The sequence below is a fragment of the Temnothorax longispinosus genome, chromosome 5 (genome assembly GCF_030848805.1).
Source record: "Temnothorax longispinosus isolate EJ_2023e chromosome 5, Tlon_JGU_v1, whole genome shotgun sequence".
In the NCBI taxonomy this organism is placed as follows: domain Eukaryota; kingdom Metazoa; phylum Arthropoda; class Insecta; order Hymenoptera; family Formicidae; genus Temnothorax; species Temnothorax longispinosus.
In genome coordinates, this window is record NC_092362.1 from 849,999 (window position 1) to 872,994 (window position 22,996).

A 22,996-nucleotide genomic window follows, 5' to 3' on the forward strand; every position below is an offset into this window, starting at 1 on the left:
GTTTATGGCATCGGTACGGCGATAGATTGCGGTCACGGCGACGTATTCGAGACTCACAAAAATTCGCGTGACGCAACTATTGTTCAAGACAAATTATTCGGGATTCACACGCGTATACATTCCTTCGAACATTACACAGAAAACATTGGGGGAGAGCGAGCGAGGACCCCCTCTCGCGCGTGACTCTGTGCGCGATCGTGCAAACGGTACTCACTCGACTTGACTACGATCGAACGTGGCGAACGTAATTCATGACCAGTCATACTCACGGTCTACGTGGGACTTTCGGAGACGATTCGCGTCCTCGCCGTGGCACAGCGTGTAAAGATTCTTCCCCGTCAATTCGTCGGCGGTGTAGTCCAGCAAATCGGACACCCTGAAGAACACAGAAATACAACGCTCTCGTTATAAAGCGGCTGTTTATAAATTCATCTAGAGGAAACCACGCGAAGAAATGTAGAATAGGATTTACAGTTTGTCATACAAGAGCATATGGATAAAGTAATTCTCTTCTTCGCCAGTAATGATTAACAAAGTGATAATTTATTTCGACCTAACTGGCAATTTATTAAATAATAATGCTTACATGTTTCAACCATTGTTTTTGGTTCTTATCAAGTGTATATAATCTAACAATAAGTCATACATTTAAAGTATTAAAATAATAAATTTATCACTTATTGTTAGATTACACTTGATAAGAACAAAAACAATGGTTTCCATATAGTTTGAAAGATTGTTAAATATACTTTCGTGCTATTCTTTTTCAATGGCGTGCGCTACAAACTCGATTCGATACAAGGCAGTACTCACTTTGGTTCGCAATGCGCTATCCGAAAGTCGAAATTGATCCGTGTGACGAACATATCGGTCTCGAGACGAATTTCGTGCACGCTGGGCGGTGGAAGCGCGATGGCCAGCCCGACCATGCCCATCAAAGGCGGCGAGGACTTTCTTGCGTGGCTGAATATAAATTGTGGCCTCAAACGACACAGCAACAGCACGACCTGTGTATACGCGCGTGTAAAAAAAAAAGAGTATAAAATTATCTTGCACGATAATAAGGCTGTCGTGCGTTAAATAGCGCCAATTAAAACTACGAGAAGATGAGCAAGCTGAGATTTTGTTAATAAGATTATCAAGCGCGATTTCGCTTACCCGATAACCCGACGACTTGAAATGACACCCCCTCTTCGTTAGAGTGGATTTCATCCTAACGCAAAACGCCCGGTCGTACCCCTTGTAGAGTCCACTCGACGACAGCGACATTACCGAGGACACTGAGGATAGATACATATACATGAAGAAATTAATAAGTGTCTCCGAAATACGCTCGGATACATGTATATGCGGATATTGCGTTCTTTAACCCTTTTACTACCAGATAGCAACTATTAATTGCGATTATTCTAAGTTCATCGAATTTTTTCGTAATATCATTAGGTTTCTTTTAATGATGGAAGTCAGGTGCCGATCATCGCACCACTATAAAAACAACATGTTAAACAACATCTTTTGACGATGTAAAAAAATAAAATTAAGATCTATCAGATCGCGTTTAATTTTTTAGCAGTTGAAAGGTCAATGAGCGATCCGTGGTATGACGTGGCACGAAGATATACCGTCGGGATTCGCAGTTGAGGACGAACCGTGCTCCTCCGAGGCACCGCTGCTCGGTGAGGCCAGACCGGAATTGGACGAGTGCGGGGCCGAGGTGCTCGTTGACGACGCGAGACCCAGACCGAGCTGCTCGGCGACCTCAGCGTGATCTTGCTGATGGACGTAGTCGAAAACGCTCGAGCCCGTCATCTCTACCTGGAATTAAAAATAATGATCTTCCCTTCTTCGCGGCGGGGTTTATCTCGTCCCCGACAGTCGGCCTGTCGGGGGAACGGGCTCGTGCCGCACCGCCACGAATCGGTTTCAGCGCGAGGCACGCAGGGGTACGCAGGGGGTACGTAGGGGGTACGCAGAGCTCGAGGAAGCCGAACGGGGGGAGGCGAACGGGCGCCGCGGCCATGTTTGTGCCAACGTCGGCTTTCCCGTCGGTTTTCCGAATCCCCGAAACACCCTATTGATTGCCCCACGAGCTTCGCAGAGAACCGAGAGGCTAGAGCTACACACCGGTCACCTCCCGTACCCTCCTCCACCCCCGCTTTACCCCCCTGTAGCTCCGCTCTTCTCTACTCTCTTTCCCCGTCCACCTTCTCGCTCGCGGCATTAGGAATGGCGAACACGCCGCCGTGCAGAGGCTACGTGAGCCGCATGCGACCACCTCCGCCCGCCGCCATCCACCCATCCCATCCTCCCTTTCCTCCCCCTCGCTCTCCCCGTTCTATGTCATGCTCGCCGTCGTGCCAGCCAGTATGGCCGCCAACTCGTACAACCTTCTCCTCTTTTCCTCCCTTGACCTCTCCTCCTTATTCTTCTACAACGCTATCAACTTTTCCTTCTCCTCCTCTTTCGCTACCTCTGCAACCATCGCCGCCACCACCACCACCGTCACCGCTGCCGCCGGCGCCGCCGTCACCGTTGCCGCCACCGTCGTCGCCGCTACCACTTCAACGTTTCAACCTCCTTCTCTTCCGTCAACTTTTCCCTCCTTCTCTTCCACCTCCTCCAGCCATGTCTTTATATCTTTCTACTATCTCTGGCCTTCCGGCTGACGGTACACGTTGCATTCGCGTTTGGCGCACCCACGTTGCTTTTTACTCGCTTTCGCTTTCTCGTTATCGTTATCACTTTTCCCCTTACGCACCCCCTTGACCCGCGCCCTTCGTTTCCGACTTCATCGACGTGGCCGCCATAACGACGAGCCGCGCTTACCTGTGAGAGGCCGAGATATATCGAAACGGTCTCGGATATGTACAGGAATCTACCATCAGCCGCGACAGCCATCGCGAAGCCGTCCAGGGACTGGCGACAGAAAATACGAGATATTTCAGGAACTCCGGATCGAATATTCTCAAACGATAAACGCGAAACGCTTTCCGAACATTTATAGAGATTCCCTCTTTTGAAACAGAGAGATGGGGTAAATTTTGATAATTTTTTTGCATACTTAATTATATTTCGCGTACTTAGTTTATACTTCAAATATATTTAAATTTGTTCAATAGATTCGTATGAGTTTGATTGGAGAATTTTAAGAGCTTATGGCGCAAAATTTAATGCGATATAAAAAGAAACTATTAAAATCGAAGGCGATTTTAGTTAGAAGTAGTTTGGTGACCGCATTATCATTTATAACAGCGAGATGGGTAAGTAAACCTACCTGTAATATGTGGGTACCTTGATGAATTTCGAAATGATCTATCGCCGCGCTCGTCGATGATCTGACTCGGTTAGCACCTGTACAACATACAGAGATAACATTAACGCCTGAAAACAATAATGCATAAATGTTTTCTACTATTTTTTAAATTATTCATTTTTCGCGGCAATTTCTCGAATTTTTAGCTAACGCAACTGCAACGCTTAGTTTTATTATTAGATTGGTGCAACTGCAGGTTTGTCGTGTTTGTTGAGTAAAGTTGAAAGTAAAATTACCGCCAAGGCAGTATATTCTTTTTCTTAACTAAAATAAAATTTTTTAATTCGTCTTTAACAGAACTCCCAAGGCTTTCCAACTTTATTCGACGCAAGAGCACGATGGAAAACCGATGAACCTTTAGTAATCTAATCTATTATTTGCTCCATCTGTGATTAATCAAAGATTTGAAACCTCCTTGGACGGGCATTGGTAACGCAATGTCGAACAGTCACGACGGACCGGCATATGCCTATATCGACAAAGGTATCCTCGATTGATCAGCGATACGTGACTCACGCGGCATACAACATCGGCGTTGAGCCATCGGCCCCGCCGCCGACCCCTTTTGCGCCTTCTTTTCTCCCCTCGTTTAACAAACAAGACGCGGGCTACTTCTTACCGTAATAATAATCCCACGCTCCCCAGCAAGCTCCGTAATGAAAGGACTTAGAAGACTCGATCAAACTCGCGCGCGAACCGCTTAATCTCGTAAGTCCATCGGGATGAGGCGGAATGGCCCGGACTTGCCGGACTGACCCTAAGTTTCGGGTTTTCGGTCAACAAGGTAATGCCGATATTTCCTACCGTATACGGAGCCGGACTCCGGGATAATCTAACGGGATTTCGTTTCTTGACGAACGCCTTTGTTCTCCCAATTATAATGACCCTTTCGCCAATACGAACGAGTCCCTTCGCGCGCCCTCGTTGTCTCAATCTTTGAAGATGTAGTTGATCTTTAAAGATACTATCGCTAAAAACAACTTGAAATTTGCGACGTTAATTATAGATCGTCTAAAGTGGGCTTCGGCTAATAAGTAATACACATTGATACACGAAAAAATGACGTTGTACCTATCAACAGCATTATTTTTTGTATCAACAGCATCAGTGTTATTGAGACAAAATTTATTGATCCAACATCAATATTAATGAACAAAAACCATCAGATAATTGTTTTAATAATTTAAATATTTGGTCCAATAATATCCAATTGAATTATCTACTTATGCTTGTGGAAGCCCGTGACGTCGACGTTTAATTGAAGTAACTTCATTTTTTTTTCGTGTACACTTTCGTTATAAGAACGTTTCATTTTTTAGATGGTTTGTGAAAGGTGAATTACTTTTGTAACGCGGATATTATATTATAGCTCGCCGCGCGGTCGCAATTGTCCACGCAAGTCCGGTATTACCGCACCTTCGTCTATCACAATATTTTGATAAATATAACTTGGCCGTACGCGTGTGTTTGTCTTGGGCAGCTTAGAAAAATATTCGCGCCGGTATTTCCGCGCGCGAATATCACGTAATTATTGTACGAGTGGGAGCTGTCGATCGATTATTTCCTTCCGAACGATCCTCGGCAGATCGATAAGCCGACCGCTGTCGAAGTCTCGGAATCGCGAAATCATTTTACCCGGTTAAGTCGAGCGGCCTCTCTCGTTCGTTCTGACGGCGGCCCTGACATGCGGGCGCGAACACAGAAGAGGGGCCGCACTGGATTTAGTTTGACGAGGAGTTGCGGCACAGCGATGCGCGGCGCCTAACTCAATTTCGTTAGTTTAGTTACATTGGCGGTTCGTAACGCGAGGCGCGCGCTCGTAGGGGGCTGTCGTGATTAGATTTTCATGTGGATAGTGGTAGAGAGGTACCTAAGCCTTTATACGTACCCGCGCGTACGTGGCGCAAAACCCCTCTTTCACTCTCTCTTTCTCTATCTTTTCGCGACCTTCCCGCACTGTAAATATTAACTCAACCGACCCCTCTCGTATTCCGAAAATATGCGGTGGCTCCGCGGCAGTAAGTGAAGCTTCTCGACAAATTCAACAACGGTGTCTTTACGATCTCTCCTTTGTGGAGAAGGACTTTACTCTCATCGATAGATAGCGAGGACATTAGCGACAATACAACAACGGTCTATTCTTTCTGAAAAAGTCGGCCTGATTAGACGATATAACGCGTACGTGGGATATAAAGCCTCAGTAATAGTACGCTTCGACTACCTCGAATGAAAAAAGCGTGAGAGCAAAAATGCCGCCAAAATAAGCTGGTAGCTGCTCCCTTTTCGCTAAATGAAGCACGAAAATGAAGGAGGCCCGCGGCGATCTTATCGCTCGATGATTGCCGACAATTCTCTATTACTATGTATCTAGAAATCTCTCTCTTTCGCAGGCTGCATGGTCACTGGAATTATAAAGGGTATCAGGAAGCTCGATCTATTGCGAAGTTTACGTGTTTCCTTAAGGAGGCTGCTGTCCACAATCTTTGCCAGATACACCCCAGGGTGTATCCTGGTGGTTTTTATGTTTCGCGTTATGTTATGTAGACAAAAAGTTTATTTCATCAAGCTACGCAATTGCAATATATATAAAAGATGTTGCACGAAAAGCCCTTACTCACAGCATATTTTTGTAAATCGAATTACGGCAACCACGTCGCGACACGATGTCGGTTCCGTCTGATAATAGAAGACACGTGTCTAGCGAGACGACATCGTTCGTAATCGGAGACAGGCCGAATATCTATCTGCTGGCTTTAACGCGATTACCGCATGCTCTTGCGACGCTTCTTTTATTCATATACTTTAATTTTTTTTTGCTTCAATCAAATTTCGATCATTTAATGGACTACATTAATATTTCTACATCTATCTGCTAAATATCAAGTTCTTGATACGAAACACACGTAATGAAAAATATAAAATACATGTTACACGTTTGCGATGTTTCTCTTACTTTTACTTCCGTTTCTTATTTTGTTTCAAATTTAACATAATATATCGATTTATACATTTACATATTTAACTGTTGAATATCAAGTTCTTAGTAAAAAGCATATACATATATCGAAAAGTATGAAATACATATCACACATACGATGAAACACCGCGACGATATATACATTCCGCACGTGTCCGCCGCAACGTCAGTTTACTCTACTGCAGACGACGCGAGCGTAAAGGAATTATAACGCGGCTGACTTCCTCTCTTATTCTTATCCCCAGAGAGGAAGTTAGGCGTACGGAATATACGGGGTCCCGATCCCTATTAACAGTCTGGATGACTCCCCCTTCCCGAAGTTAAATGCTGATCCATCAACAGACATCATCGGCAGATATATATCTTCGTCGAGTCGGCTGCCCGGAGAGCGAGAGAGATTACATTTATCACGATAAATTAAAACAAAATGTTCGCAACTCGATATTGCGATATATCGCGTATCACTTTTATATCTGACTGAAATAAAAACAGATAGAATTAGAATCTACTTAAATGATACACGAATTATACAAATTTCAATAGCTACATGTAAGATCAGAATTCATTGCTCAATTGCTCGAAAAATGTACGAGAAAGAAATAATCTTGCTGCCGCAATGGAACCATTGGTAGGTGCATTCTTGGCAAATACATCTTACTCTTGCAACGAAACGACTTAATCCAAATAATTTGCGGAGTCAACGAAATTATTTTCAGTAAAGTCAGTATTCTTAAGAAATCTTTCAGTTGTTATATACAACAGTCAATAACAATCGCTGTAAGAGCGCGAAATGTGATGTGCCAGCGAATCTTTTTTCTTCGAGTCGCCGATGAAACGTGACGTATTGTCTTACCTTTGACGGATTTGCTGGGCGGTGGACCGTCCCGGGACCACGGCGGATCACCGTGACTGGAGAAGTCGCGTAGTTTGAGGTACGAGATCGTTAGCCTTATTATGGAGGCCTTGTCCAACTGGGAGGTGATGGCCGCCGGGAGTGGTAGCATTTTTGCGAGCTCGTAGAACTCGAAGTTCTCTTTACCCCGCCGCGACCTCGCCGCGTCCCGGCTCTTCTCCTTGCGCAACTCCAAGATGCTGTAATGCAAACACGCACACGGTTATAGCGGCGAAGCAGCGCGTCTCTTCGGATCGCAGTAGACGCTATCGTGGATCGCGATTCGCACGTACAGAGAACAGTCCCCAGAGAGAAAAAAAAAGATTTCAAATAATTCTGTCTGCCAACGTTTATCCCTTTAACCCTCGACTGTGGTTGTGGAGTCTCTGCGACTTTCGCGACTTGCTTCGTAATTTTGACCAATTATTTTAGGAAAACAAATAAAAATTTTATTCTGTAAGGTAAATGTACCAATGCGACAGTCTGTTGTTACCTGGACAGTCAGTGGACGCGTATCTATGTCTGGACACCTTTGTCATTTCAGTCCTTAAGTAAGTATAACGCGAATTAACATACTATAACGAAAGTTTCAAAATACAAGAAAAATATTTTTATGTTTGATTTTAATTCGCGTTGTACTTATTTAAAGACTAAAAATGATAAAGGTGTCCAGATATAGATACGTGTCCACTGACTGTCCAGGCATTGGTATATTTACCTTACATGATGCTGAAAAATACAAGGAAATGTAGCAAGTGCGTGATACGGAGAGTGATGGTTTTTATTTCTCTGTTTTCACATCTGAAAATAGGAGTTCACATGTGCACTAACGTCCGCAGTTAAGGGTTAACCAACTGGGATTGCGAGCGCGGAAGTGTACCCTTACTATCGTTTGCGTAGGGGCAGACTCGATTTTCTCAAACTGGTTAAAAGACTAGCAGTTCGATGAATCGTTCTAGCGAGACGATCGTGAAAGCCTACGGATTTCGTTCATAAGTTTTAGCCATATAGAGAAAGACGGCGATCAGCTCGCGGATTCGTTCCGTACTTCTGGTCTCGTTCCTCTTATCGGATGCCCGTCGTTCGCCGCGACGCATCTTCTGATGGCATTTGCGACATACGACAGAGGCGGGCGTTGTTATATCGCGCAAATACACGCGGCAGAAGCTGAAATTATGCGGCCGCGCAAATAGGTATAAAGGCGGAGAGGCGTGGCAATGTACTGTGTTGCGGTGCGGCCACCGCTTAAGCGGCATACATTATTCAAGCGCTATGAAGCCCATGTTTACTGACAAGCCGGCGGAACGTATCCGCGTAGTGAACATCGGCGTAACGTAACCACGCCCAACGGACGGCCCCTCGGATGCACGGTTTTACATTTAAACTGTAAACGCCGGCCAATTGGAAATGGCGGACCGGCGACGGCGACGGCGTCGCGCGTAATTTACGTGCCGTTTCTTGGTACCGCTTGGTCGTTAACCTTCGACGACGACGGCGAATCGGAGAACCGCGGCGCGGGTGGACCCACGTCGAGCGCTACTTTCCAGGATGTCGCGAGCGTACGCGAAGATTTTGTTAAATCGCGACGAATACTTGCCCAACGGACTCGTTCTAGGCGGGACACGAATCGTTTTGGGATTCAAGATTCAAGGAACGTTGCGCGCCATCAAATGCCAATTTTTAATGCGTTAGCCGTCAGCTGTTTTCCATCTGGGACGGTAAGGCGCGACTAACTCCTCTTCTTCGGGAATTCCTCACCCCGGTGTATCGAAGAGTACGCGTAAATCGGCGAAACCCCCGCGTAACTCCGTGAGATTTGTCCCCAGGAAGGCATTGGATAGTTAAGAGTTTCGCCCATTAACTAACTCCCGTCGTTCGGAAGCAGGTTCGGGGACCGGTTCGAAGTCGAAATGATACGAAACGCGATGGGATTTTTATTCGTTCGCTATTGCGCTTAACGACTGTAAAACGACGGTGCTTTCCCCCATCCACCCCCGTGAGTTTTGTCTCTCCCTCGCACGAGAAATGCGCCAACACGATGGTAACCCATTATGACCGTTCTCGCTGCCACCCGAGCGGGGATCGGAAGTCGTAAAAACGAAAGAAAGGGGGAGAGAAAAAGAGAACATCTCTCCGATATATATATATAGGCCCATCACTGGGCCAGAATCTTGTTTTGGCATTTTACAGGCATTCCGCGACACTCGATCCTTTCTACCTCCCCGGCGAAGTTTCGTTCACGGCCAGGCTTTCGTTTTCGTCCCAAAGGGATAATGACAGATTCCTCCCTTCCGCGGCTGTTCGCCAAATGATAGAGTATTTTGCAGTAGAGCGTGGCGCTAAACTTTTCCCGCCAGCTCTTGATATCGCGATTCTTGTCGGCTATAACGGATATAATAACGCGTTTCTTTTAATGTTAAAATAATTAAACGTGATGTGGATTTCTCGTGTTTCTCCACACGTCACGTTTACTTGTAGCGCAAAACGTCGTTCCCCGTTACGTGAACGCGGACCAAATTGAGACGATTAAAAAAAGCCGACGGTTCCGCCGACAATGATTGGCGAGGATAAAGAATACGAGGGGGAAGAGAGGGACGCAGCGTCCTTCGTTTCCTTTGACCGTGTCGAGTCCATTCCCCAAGAGGAACGGAACTTAGCCGGAGAGAAGCCGAAGCCTAAGCGCACCGAACAGCAGCCGCCCTCGTATACGGCCGGGTCGCCGCGGCGGGCGCGGCGAAACGCGTCTGCAGACGTGTGAAAATAAAATTACGTCCAACTTTCGGTCAAATTGGTCGGAATTGGGCGGCGAGGGCGGTAGGGCAAGGGCTCGCGAGACCCGAGAGTCCCGTGGGGCCGGAGATAGCGGTCCCTCGCGCAACCATCGCACGCCGGTATATATCCTTGGCGATTCTCGAGAAGAGGCTACCACCGTGGAGAGGCGCCTTCCGCCACCGTGCTCGACATTCTCTCGCCTCTCTAAGTGCTGCCTATCAATAATTCAGCAGCGAGCTATGACGAGCTCTCGCCCTCGGATGCTCGCCACCCCTCTGTTTCCTCGTTTCTCAGCTTCGAGCGCGGCTCAGATCGTCGAATCGTCACCGCGCCCCGTAAATACGAAAAATGACAGTTTCGTGGTAATAATCGGACGAATTACCGAGCGAACAACGTCGTTTCTCTACATCGGAATCTATGATGGAAAAGCCTATTGAGATTTTCGGCTCACAATCGCGCGCGAGATTTTTATCACCCGGAAAACGTCTTTCATGTCTATAAAAGAAAATGTGGCAATATGTTAGTCTGGTTGAATACAATTTTTTTCAAATGTTAGCAGAGATTATATTTCTGGTATTCCAAGGAACAACGATTTCTCCAGAGAAAGTTGCGTTTTAAAAAATGCGAGAGTCGCGAGTTTATTACGATATTTATCCATCGTTTTGTAACTAACCATAGATTTCAAAGTTTGTACTGTTTGCATGATTTTTTTGGATTTTTCTCAGTCACGATTATTTCACGATCTTACGATGGAATATTTTCTCTCTTTATTTGGAAAATACATATTTTTAGAGATCGAATGTGTCCGTTTTACGAGGATTATTACGTTGCCCGAACGAGCTGAAAGAAAATTGTGCAGTATGTAATCGTAACGGGAATCTTCGCAACCCCTTCGCAACCCCCGATGACGATTGTCCCCGGAGCTCCCCGATATGACTCGTCTCTCGGCGACGAGGCAGGAAGCGGGAACGGTATCGGCAACTGTAGAAATTATAATGCGCGTCGTGGCACGGACTCATCGACTAATTCAATTAAACGATTCATTTGCCGGTCCGAAGCACCACCTGAGGGTATGTCCCGGTTCCATCTGTATTTCCACCGTCCGTGGGTATATACGTGCGTCTGTGTGCGGCGCACGCGTTTCTCGCCGAGGAGGAACGTGAGTCGGAAAAGGACGAACGGACCTTCCAACCTACTCCCCGGAGAGTCGTAGCCTCCGCGCAACAATACAATGCTCCTAATGTTACGGCTCCAGTTTCGACATAATTTTCTTTCGCGGTCCCTGGAACCCGGGGGGGGGGGGTGGGGAAACCGAACGGCTATCGAATGCTCGGGCTTTTGTAGCGTTACGGCGAAAAATGTCATTTCCGCCGACCGTCCGATAACGAGGAGCGAAGAATAAGTTTTACGGTATCGCTCCGCGCCGCGATTAGATTCGCGTGGGGAATCGTAAATCGCTTCGGTTTCTGCGATGCGCGCGCACGATTTGGACGAAGATTTTTCTACGGTAAGTTTTCCGAGCGACGCGCTAATCCGCGAATTCTCCAATTCGTCCGACGCAGTTAGTCGCCGGAGGAGACGACAAGACGTCGCGCGTCGGCGTTGTTGGCAAACCCTTTCGCAAAGTCGCTATAAAAAAAAGCCTCGCGAGCGCTTGTCTTTTGTCGTTTACGTTCTTATTCGATGTCATGAATAATTCACGGTACATCCCTCGCTTCTAGTGGACCAAAGTACGGTCCGCGATTTCATTCATGATGCAACGCTCGAATCATGTCGGGTTTTATAAGCGAGCGCGAAGGGGATAATGCGACGCGTGTAAATTCGCGGCGTTACGCAATTACGCGTATAGGATAAGCTCGGGGACGCCTCTTGCCGTCGAATCCGACGTGGAAAGGGAAAGCTGCGATCGGAAACAATTTTCCTAATTGTCCGCGAATTTTTACGTCCATGTCTATCGATATAATGATATTCTTTCTCGGCGACGAAAGCGATCTATCGCTGTGAGTCAAAGCTACCGGTATACACGCTCTGTATTATAATACTCATCGTGACACGGTCGATAACGACACGAGCAAGGAAACGCTTTCCACGAAACGGAGCGGAATCTGAATGAAAGCAAGGATAAAACAAGGAAAAAAACAAAGCGGAGAAAGAATAACGCCGGGAGCACTAAAGCATCCCGCTGCATCCGCGGACGTAAATCACGCCGTACGCATGCATGCATGCGCTACACACCTACAATAAAACGGAAAAAAGAGAGAGAGAAGAAAAAATGGGAAGAGTAAACAAAGAGAAAGAGAAAGAGAGAGGCGATGTGTGCACGACAGCGAGAGGGCGAGAGAGAGAGAGAGCGGGTAGATAGAGAGTCGGAGGGAAGTTGGCTCCTGATGACGCGCAGATAAGGGAGGGCTTAAAGTCTACGTGATGAGCTTCCCGATGCGGAGGAGCGGAGGTCGAGCCTGAGAACTTTCGGTAAATGCACTTGTAAGAGCTGTTTCTTCTTTCCTTTACATTTTGGACGCGACCCCAAACTCTCCCCCGGTATCAAACGTAGTTTACGACGCGAAGCGCCTTGTCGTGCCCTTTGTCTTTCCGTCGCGGATACAGCTTTTCTTAACGTTCGAGTGAAGCTGACCGTTACGATTGAGATCGCCATCACGGAAAGAATATAATAATCTTCAACATCGCTTTAGAGAAGTGAAAAGTTGCGATGAAAGAAGAAAATAAAAATTATATGTATATAAACGAAATGTCTCGGCAGTAATGTTATTTCATATTTTTTCCAAAATTCAAGCATCCCTGAAAACATCGTTATAAATCGCTGTAAAAAAAATTATAGAAAACTTGTAAAAAAATAAAATTATAAAGAGGTTGCACATGAAAAATACTGATTAGCTGAAATTTGAAAATAATGCGACTCTACGGTGGGACCGGATTGGCCGAGACTTGGACACCCACTGAAAAGTTAAGTAGCCGACGTTCGGTCGGCTAGTAGAGAAAGCAAGGGGTTTCGAAAGGCCTCACGTCCGTGGCTCGCATCCGGATGCGCCGGTGTCTTAACTTCCGGGAACGTGAGCCCGTGGCCGCGCGGCAGGACGCATTTGTGGCGCGACACGGTCGCCAAAGTCAGATATAATGACGCGGTCACTGATCTCAAGAAGTCGAATTGTTTCGTGACCGCCTCTACCTTCACTATATTATAATCTCCAAAATAGATTCATATTAGTCGATCGAACTAGATCGTCAATTAAAACGAAGCGAGTCGTTCATACAACTTTTACGAGAATGCATAGGGTTTTCCGTCAAATAAAATTATCGAATTTCGTGAATTTCGCTAATTTTGTCGGTTAATCTACCGCGCTAAGGGCCCATTCTACAATACGTCGCGAACAATGGCAACTGCTAGTTGAAAAGTGTTATTTCTGATTGGCGATTGACAGTTGGAAACAACACTTTTCAACTAACAGTTGCCATCGTTTGCGACGTATTGCAGAATGGCTCTAAGAGTCGCGGAATAACAAATCGTCCTGCTAAATGTAGAAAATAAATTACGCCGATTTTTTTTTATCCAGCTCCCATGGGATGGTCGACGGTAGTAACGATTAAAGACTGGTCGAATTGCGCTAGCGCGATCGGTTCGTTACCGGCGACGTCGGAAAATCAAAATAGAGGTATATATTGGAAGGAAGATAAGGGCGAAAGGTAACATTGACGGCTCCCCCGGTTGCCCCGTCAGCATCAGCGTTCCTTCGACATCACATCGGGTTTACGGCCGCGGCGTGACGTACTCGTCTGCCCCATTGGTTTACCACCCTTGCGCCTTATACCTACCGCCACCCATCACCATTCCCATTATCCACTCACTGTGACAGAGCTCTCTTGGGACCGTACCCTGTACTACGGGGCGGCCCTTTCATCCGATTTCCGAAGGGCCGCGGAAATTCTCAGTGTCAACCGCTCCTCGTCAGATGTACCTGCGTAATTTGTCGAACACGCGGGACGTGGTTACGCGTCAAGTGACATAAATAATACATGATACATCGGGATTAAGCGGCGGGGCGTGTTTCTAGATCGCTCGAGTCTTTTCAAGGATGACTGTAAAGTTAAACATGTCCACCGAGTAAGGTATTGCGAGTTACGCTGCTATTTGGTCAATATAGGCATCGTTTCGCGATTGTAAAAATAAAGATGAATTTTATAGCAATTATCGACGAATTGAATCGATCGAAGTGGTCGGTCGATAGACGGTCTATCGAGCGGCCAGAATGGCCAGATCCAATACGTGAGGAGGCTCGTGTCGGATTGTGAGGATCGCGGGTCGATCGCCATCCAAGATTAATGGCGTTTACGATAATTATTAAGTATAATACGTAATTAGAGAAATAAGTATAAGAGAAACAACATGCCCTGGCTCGAGGAGAGGACCCTGACTCTGTTTGTACGGGACACAGAGGTCCGCCGGTACGAACCAGGAGTGCGTGAACGCGGGGTTGATGTTGATCGCCCCAGCGGCCCCCTGATGGGGTCCGCCGACACCGACACCGACCCCGACCCCGACCGGGCTTTGCCGCTGAAAGCCCCCGTAATCCATGGCCACCTGATACGGCAACATTTCTTCAGTGTCGCTTAGCTCTCACTTATCTTCACTTATTTTGACGATACGTCCGACGGTCTCTCGCGACCGCCACTGTTCACCACCCCCGTGCTGTTCACGGTACACAAACTGTCACGCGAACTGGCACTACTCGGTACCGTCCGGAAAGCGATCATTCACGTAGTCGCGGTGCGTTCCCCGAACGCTGACATCGACGGTCCGACAACCGGTCGCACCCCCGATCGAATCCCGGGGATCGCGCGGGTGAAGGGTGGACGTGCGGCGCGGAGGAGCTACGCGGAACGGCCCGTGTACCGCCGTTGTGTTCGGGTTTGTGACCGTGCGAGCGGCTAGACGGGACTGTACCGTCCACGACGAGCGAGAAGTCGCGGGCCGAGAGCATCGAGAGAGCGCGGAGGACGAAGGAGTCGGGAGAGTACGTGAATAACGGGAGCGCGCGCCGAATAACGGGCGGAGTTATCCCGCCCACGAAACGCCCTGCTCGACGAACGATGCTGCTTTCCAGCACGACGTGCGTCCGCCCACTCACCCTGCCTTATTTCGTCGACGTCGTCCTCGTCCTCGTCGTCGTCTTCGTCTTCGTCTTCGTCTTCGGCTTCGGCTTCGGCGCCTGCTCTCGCCGTGATGTTCCACTCTTCGAGCTGACATTGCTCTATCTCTTTCTCTCCCCTTCTTTCCCCCCTCTCTTTTTTCCATCTCTCTCTCTCTCTCTCTCTCCCTCTCTCTCTCTCTCTCTCTCTTTCCTTCTTTCTCTCTCTCTTCCGCGTTACGCGATGCGACGCGATACGATGCAACCTCGTTCCTCTTCATCGAGAATGCCACGTACCGTTCTAGCAAGATTCTCCTTTTTTTGCGCGATTTTTATTTGTGTTTTTCCTATTGAAGATTATCATTGATATCGCACTATACTTATTGCTAGATCAGTTAGATCATTATTGTTAGATTATTAATATACCGAAACTGTATGTCATTCGGTGAATTCTAGTCGTTAAATTACCATCTGGATGAATTATCGAGTATAAAACCTGAAAAATTTGCATACACCAAGAGACAACGTTTGCGGCGAGCATTATTCGCCATGATGTCGGCGTCGTGAGGTGTCGAGCAGGCCTTTCAATATTCGTCTCGTGCATATGGAAGCCGGGACTTTCACATCTCATTGCGGATGTCCGCAATGTCTACAAATTCATCATATGCGCGTACGCGACTTCATAATATTTCGCAATACACAGAATTATTTTTAATAATTATATCTTTCAATGAAAATGCAAAGAAGGAATCGTCGATTAAACTCACGTTTCACCCATTCTTCTCATAATCCCTTTATTGTCTGATGCTTGCAACGAAAGAAATTTGGGACGATTCAATCAACTGCATTTTCAAAAAAACTTGGAAATGCATTGACTCACTATAAGAAACATCGAAATATTAATGATAAATAACAATTAATTACGCGAACAAATTAATCTGAGAATTGTAATTGGACGTTGATCGTAAATATAGTTTTCTTGTGCGCATGTAACTTCAACGCGAATCAAAGTCGTCAGTCTATATAAACTGTGTAAGTTATTTCATTTTCACTAAAAATTAATTAGCATCGCTCCAAATAGATTTTGAAGACATGATCGATAAGACTCGATGGTAAGTGTATTAGAAATATTGTAACTTAAATGTTAATAGAAAATATTCTTTGCAATAATAATACTTTCTAGTATTTTAATAAGTAAATATAGACTACCATATTTACTATAAATAGTTAACTGCTATATGTTTCCTTAGTTCATACAACTCATGCATCTTTCTTACCGCAATCTCATAATACACATGTTGAGAAGCTACTTCTCTTCAATTTTCTAGTTGCTAGTGCTACTTTTTTCGCGTAAAAAAAATACGCGCATACGGGGATCCTTACAATCGATTCGTATCACGAATCGCGTTTAGAAACTTTGAATCGTCTTAATCGTCTTTTTAGGATATTCGTAGTTAGAAATCGCTTGCGCGACGAAGACGATAGACGATCGTTCGCCGTTCCTAGACTCGATAGGCGACGAGGATCCGGCAGATATACGAGAGACGGATCGAAGCCTAGGCACGGGGGAGAACGACGACGCATCGACATTGCTAGATACGCGACGAGCTTGCTGCGTGCATGTACTTAGCATGCATCCCCAATACGAAGGATTCCTTATTGTATCGTTGCACGTGAGCGTAATGCACAAATATGAACTTGGCTGCGGGCTGTGTTCCTCTACCCGGGAGCCACGCGGTGATAACTCCGTTCTCATAATCATACATATGGATGTCCCGCGCCCGTTGCCTCCTCGATGGCTCGTACGTTGCGTTTATCCGAACGAACGTAACGCTCATCGCGATCGTCTAAGGTACGTCACGCGCTAATCGATCCCTTTGATTAATCGCTTTCTCTCTGTGGAGAAGAACGGCGTATGTACGTCTTTCGCGGAACGCCTGCGTTAAATAGAGAAACTGGCGTCGCGCCGCGTGCCCGTGTATCCATTCTGTCGAACTGGCGATAATTGCGCGGATATAGACGATAAGCGCGGCTCCGAGCGTTATCGGAACGACCGCGTTCGCGGGGATGATTCGCGCAAACTCATACGAAGTACGGTGTGGCACACGGCTCCGGAGCCGCATTAACTCGCCGGTTAATCGCCCGTTCCTTCAATCGGATAATATCGCTTTTACGTACATAACGATCCATATCTAACCCTTTCCGGGACAATGTATCAGCGCGGACGCATAAACGTCGGCCGTCGGGTAAAGAAGGGCCCCATTAAAAGCCGCCGCTCCCCTCCCGCGCGGGCCCGCGGACGCGATAAGAGTTATCTCCATTCTCTAATTGAAAGTTAATTGGTCCACCGTTAGTTAGTCGTGAGAGACCCGGCCGCGGCGCTTCGCTCCCGGGTCGTCTACCACGGCTCGGGGCGGCAATTTAGGAACACTGTACCGACAATAATGAGACCCTATCTTATGGTGTTACCGCCGACCGCCTCCGCTTCGGATGTACACGTATTACCTACGGTGTTACGTGCGCGCCAAGTCCTCCCACGTGTTCGTAATAAACTGGCCCGCCACCGCCGCCACCGCCGCCTCCGTGTAATCGAGAATTTCCGACCAACACGTAGCAAATACGCGTACCTGAGACAGAAAGATTACGATCGGGGCCTTCGAAGAGCGTGGATCGAGCGCCCGACTTGCGCGCGAGGATGCACGTGTCCTCCTAAACGGTTACGCGTGTTGCGCCAGTTAGTAGCGGTTACTGATTACCAGTAGACGGGGAGAGATAATATCGCGACGTATAAAACGAACGAGCGAGTGAGAAGTTGAATGGCGTCGACTGTGAATTGTCATTTAAGAGTAGAGCGGTAATTTTGTTAAATTACCTCAAACTATCATAAGTCTTCCTATAATATGCGATTAATATAAACTTTAATTAAAGAAAAGAAATAAGATAATAACAAAAAAACAATATCCAAAGAAAGAAATTTTTGATTGTCATTCGCGCGAAAAGAATCTTTTCCGTTTAACGAACGCATTATGAAAGGCGCTTACAAGAAAATAGGTACGGAGATATACTGAACACTGTCGCGAATCAAAAGGGCAAGCGCGCGGTCTTGCCCGTACGGGATATTTGCCCACGGGGCACACGGGAGATATCCATGGGGTATACGAGGGTTAACGTACATCATGTAAGCGTATGCGGCTCCCGTAATTTTTCAAATTGCACCGCTGTCATTCACCCTAGCTCCCGATCTTACCGTCTCTCGCAAACGGAAACGCGTCGCTCTCCCTCCCCGCGTCCCTATCTTATCCTCCTACCGTCTTTCCCCGACGACCCGTCCCTCCGGTTTCGCCTATACTCCCGCGTCTTCGCCTCTCGTGCCAAATTCTCCCTCCGCTCGCCACGGCATAAGGGGAGCCTGGCTACTAACGAGAAACGAAGTTATTTGAGGGTGCTACAGAAAGGAGTCGGACAATCATAATAATCAAGTGCGATTCGCGTTTATTGTTGGCGATTATTGCTCGCCACCCTCTTGGTTGGCAAGGCCTCGCGCGCTCCGCTCCCGCCGCGGCACGGGCGGTAATAAATAATAACAACCGAATGAATCTTCGCACCGCGGCGCGAAATAAATAGAGTTAAAAAGTTCGCCGATAGCGAGAACTCCCGCGAGATAAGTCCCTGTGAAATATTTCGAGGCGGCCTTTCCCCGTCCGCCCGCCCGCGACGCTTCCGTCGCGCCTCGTAATGGCTAAGCTCATTTCGCCATCGGTTTTCACTTAATGAATCTTGGTCCTTTTCTATAAATTTACTTCCTTCAAAATTTACGATCTTCGCTGCTTATGTATTTCTCAAACGTAATTCATTGTCAATCGATAATAATGATATGTAATCATTGACGCAAGCAATTATGAATTGCAATACTTTATTGCTCATAATTTCTCAATAGAAACCGAAATTTTACGCTTTAATCACCGAACGCTAGTTACAAACTATGATAACTATTACTGACGGACAGAATTAGACTGATCGTTTATCAATTACGTTACACGGCGAGCGTATTAAAAATAAAAGAAGCGGGGCTTCGGGCGCGCGTAAGGATCGTCCCCTTGTCCCGCGATTCATAATTGCGTCGGGGTTTCAATTACGTCTGTCGTCGAGAAAGATTAGCGAAACAAATTGCTTTCTCCTACCGTTAGCGCACGCACACATATCAGCGTAACTTTTTTAACATTAAAGGAAAAAACCGCTCGCCCTAATGCCTCCGGAAAAAAAAGAGCGCCCGTAGTTACACCGTCCTGGCACCCTCCCTGTCGCGCTACTTAATTATGCCTTGCCGTCTTCGTTCAGGCCGGAGTAATCTCTTCGTCCTCCGCGCGTTGCTCCTTCCACGACGCAGGCTGCGTGCACATTCTTGTCAAAGATATTACCTTTTTTTCCCTTTTTAACGCCACGACGTTCCGTCACCGTCGGTTACACGCGTATTTCATCGACCAACGTGACGCTCCTAACGCCATCCGGGGAACGATCTCGTGTGCGTTGTCTTTGAAAAAAGATATTCCACGAAGACTGGTCGCGCGGTTAAGGCTACTTTGACTGGAAATCTGACCGATCGGCCGCAACTGGAGTTGATTAGATTCTATTTACTGGACGCGAGTTTAGTGGTTCGATCCCCCTTCGCTTCCGTCTATTTCATCCCCTTTGTAGCAAATCAACCGGTATACGGGGCCACGATCCCGCAGACCTTTCCTAGTCCGTCGCTAATTTAGAGGAAGAAGTAGCCGCGTTCTGTCTAGTCATTCTTTGGCCAGTCTTTGCAGAACACGTTGCAAGTCGTAAGAAAATATCCAAATATTTCTTTGCATCAGAAGGTCTGTCAAAATATACTTGTTAAGGTTTATTATGAAGAATAAGCGGAGAGAAGCGAATTTTGGGAGGAAGAGAGGAGCTCTTGCTTGTCCTCTCGCAGCGACGCCGCGACGCGACGGGGCAAGAATTTTGATCGGGGAGAAAGAATCGTTCTTTCGAAGCGCATTTCCTTCCACGCGATAGCCCTGCATTCTTGCGCACGTCCGAGAGAACATGGCAATTTTTGGACTTTCAGGCGTACCGTGGCGTAGATTGACAAGCGGGCAGGGGCAGAGCAGCCGTATATACCAGCGGCGGAAAATGGGGTTCGGGGAAAGGAAATAACAGGGTCCGGGACCCTATCGGCGGAGGCAATCACATCCCCCTTCAAGAACACACTGGCATTCACTGAACTTTAAAATCAAATAATGCCCATTAAAATAACAATACGCCGTCCCCGGCGTGCAGGTTAAACATTCTCTCGCTCGGCGCCTAACCCGCTCTCTCTCTCGCCTACGCTCATTACCATACGGGATCGGGTTACGACAATTACGTTAAGTATCGCCGTCGCTAATACATACCGATTCGAGTCGGGGGGGCGAAGAGAGAGAGAGAGAGAGCGGTCTCGTTTCTCCGTTGACCCCCTAATATCTTAATCAAACCTGGAAGGCAGTTTGTTTTCGCGCACCCGTGATTTCTCCGTCGTCGTAACGGCCAATCCCGACGAAGCGATATACTTGCGTAACCGTTTAATAATTCAAATTTTAACGATCCGTTGATTGTAAACAGTCGCGTCTAGAAAAGAACCTGGCGAAAGACAGGTCTTTGGAGATTCACCACCTGTGCGAGAGAAACACGCGAGAGATCGTTATCGCGAGTGGTCGCTTCGCAGGATTGACATAACGTAAACGGCGGCAGGACCGTGACCTAAGATCGTTATCGTCGCGTTGCACGCGATGCTTATCGCGTCATAATATATCGATCTTACTGGGTTTCTCTTATGCTTTTTGTGACGGCTACGTTAATTCTGGCGATTTTATAGTCGTGTCAAAAAAAATTTGTCGCCACGGAAGTAAATTTGTGTTTCTGTTAATTAATAAATTCGATTCTCTCAGCTTTATCACGTATATATCTGTCACGCGAATTTGTTATACTGATCGCACGACCGTAATGCACAGCAATACGGTAGGTTTTGTCTGGCCGAGGGTGCCGATATTTATGATAAAATTGCTTCTTTGGAAAGTTCCCCCGAGACTGGGGAAACTGCGCACGGCGATTTATGCACGCTGGACGAAACGGTCGGACACGCTACGTCTTAACGTCTATTAGACCAACGATCGCGCCGATCGATTCGTATCGCGTATATTTTTATTATATCGGTTCGGATTTTGGTGATTTTAATACAATATACAATACGTCAGATCGTAATGCTGTCATCAGCCACGCGCGTCAACGAGGAGTTGCAAAAGGAATGCCTCGCTCGTTACGTAAGTTGCGTCAGAGGTGGCTTCGATCGCACGGCACGACGCGACGCGACGCCACGCTTCGTCCGTAAAAAATGATAGCCAAAATCGACAAGCATTGCCGATTCATTTATATGTACATTGCGATTATTAAGAACGAATAAAATACACCAAATCAGAGTTCGATTTGTACGGTCGAGCCGGGGATAGCAGGACGTGGCGCGATATTTAGGTCGACTCCAGTTTAGAGGAGCAATTTCCCCGGCCGTTCGCGATTTCCATGCGGGACAAAAGGGGAGAGAAGAGACGGTCGCTCTCGGGTCGAGAAAGAACTAAAGTTAGAATGGAAAGGTGAGTTTCCAGGCGGCTATCAAGCCGCCATGGCGACGGCGATCTAACGACTCCGCGCGCTGACAACCGGATGCGAGGAGAGGCGCAGGAGAGGCCCGATACTCGCCACGGCGCGGCATGGCGAGTTCCCGCATCGGTCATTAGCATGCAACTCGCGGACGTACATATTTTGGGGAGTCCTCGCGAAGAATACCAATATTCCGCTTTGACATTCCAATAAAACGCGCTCGTTTTGTTTATGAGCTTGTACGCGATGCGTGAGCGTGCGTGCGTGTGCGCGCGCGCGCGCACGCACGCACGCAACCGCACGTTCCACGTCGCGTCGTCACCGTCACCGAGGTGGTTACATCAAAACGCATGAATGGTATTGGAGATTGAAATGGGAACGAAGAGACAGGGAATATACGACCGCACCCACACCGATCGGTGCCAGACCGCTGGAAACGCGTTAACGAACGTCGTTCCACCCTCTCAGCCGCATCAAGACAAGATGTTGAATATACGCGTATAGAAAGGACTCGTGTTCCTTCGCCAACGTCTGCTAAATTCTGTCCCCCTAACTTTATTAGTTTTACACTTTGGCATTTTACGTCCAAAATATTTATATACCTCTCACTTCTTTCCGAAATGTGTACGCTGCAATTTAATCGTCGACACGTAGGCGACTTATCAAATACTGTCGCCAACATTTTTTTTTTTGGTATATATTTCGCGCGGAAAATGAATGAACAAGCTCGACAGCCGGCCACGCGGAGATCATGCAGATAATTGCTAAATTTATTTCTGCGGGGGTACGGAAGCCCGAGTCGTAACTAACGCAGCGTCGTCGGAAGAAAGCGGCGATGAGGAAGAAGGGGCGAAAAGATACAGAACCGATCCGAAGCGAGGCATATATTCCCCCGTGGAATCGCCAGCGAGAGAGATACGTATACAAGCCTGACTTGACACGATTTTCAATCGTGCGTATAAATCAAAAAAGTTCTCAAATGCCAGGGACATATTACGCTTCGCGTACGGGACGTTCCGCAAGACGAGCTTCCGTTTATAAGACGATTGCCGGCCGTGATCTCGTTACTCTTGCGGCGGATTCCGACGACGATTTTTTTTTTCGTGAATGCTCCGCTGACCCCGTCGCGCGTCGTCGTCGGGCTCGAGTCGTCCCGACGTACAAGCTTCGTACTACGAGATAAGGGAAGGGAGTCGTCGTGCCGAACCGAGGCATGCGTGCCTCGCGCTAGTCGATGAGGG

The 22,996-nt window shown here is 47.3% G+C and overlaps 1 protein-coding gene across 5 annotated transcripts in view; it reads right to left on the reverse strand.

The window, feature by feature from the left end:
- LOC139813983 (protein trachealess-like) overlaps positions 1-22,996 on the reverse strand; it is a 77,290-nt gene that overhangs the window by 3,908 nt on the left and 50,386 nt on the right. For 3 of the 5 annotated variants that reach the window (XM_071779903.1, XM_071779902.1, XM_071779907.1), the window contains 7 exons: positions 7,144-7,382; positions 3,275-3,351; positions 2,827-2,916; positions 1,623-1,815; positions 1,159-1,280; positions 814-1,007; positions 270-376 (listed from right to left, as the gene is read on the reverse strand). In XM_071779903.1, coding sequence (XP_071636004.1) covers positions 270-376; positions 814-1,007; positions 1,159-1,280; positions 1,623-1,815; positions 2,827-2,916; positions 3,275-3,351; positions 7,144-7,382 — 1,022 coding nt within the window. Of the gene's footprint in view, positions 1-269; positions 377-813; positions 1,008-1,158; positions 1,281-1,622; positions 1,816-2,826; positions 2,917-3,274; positions 3,352-7,143; positions 7,383-14,360; positions 14,936-22,996 lie in introns of those variants that run through there. The other 2 variants (XM_071779906.1, XM_071779904.1) reach the window with 2 other exon arrangements.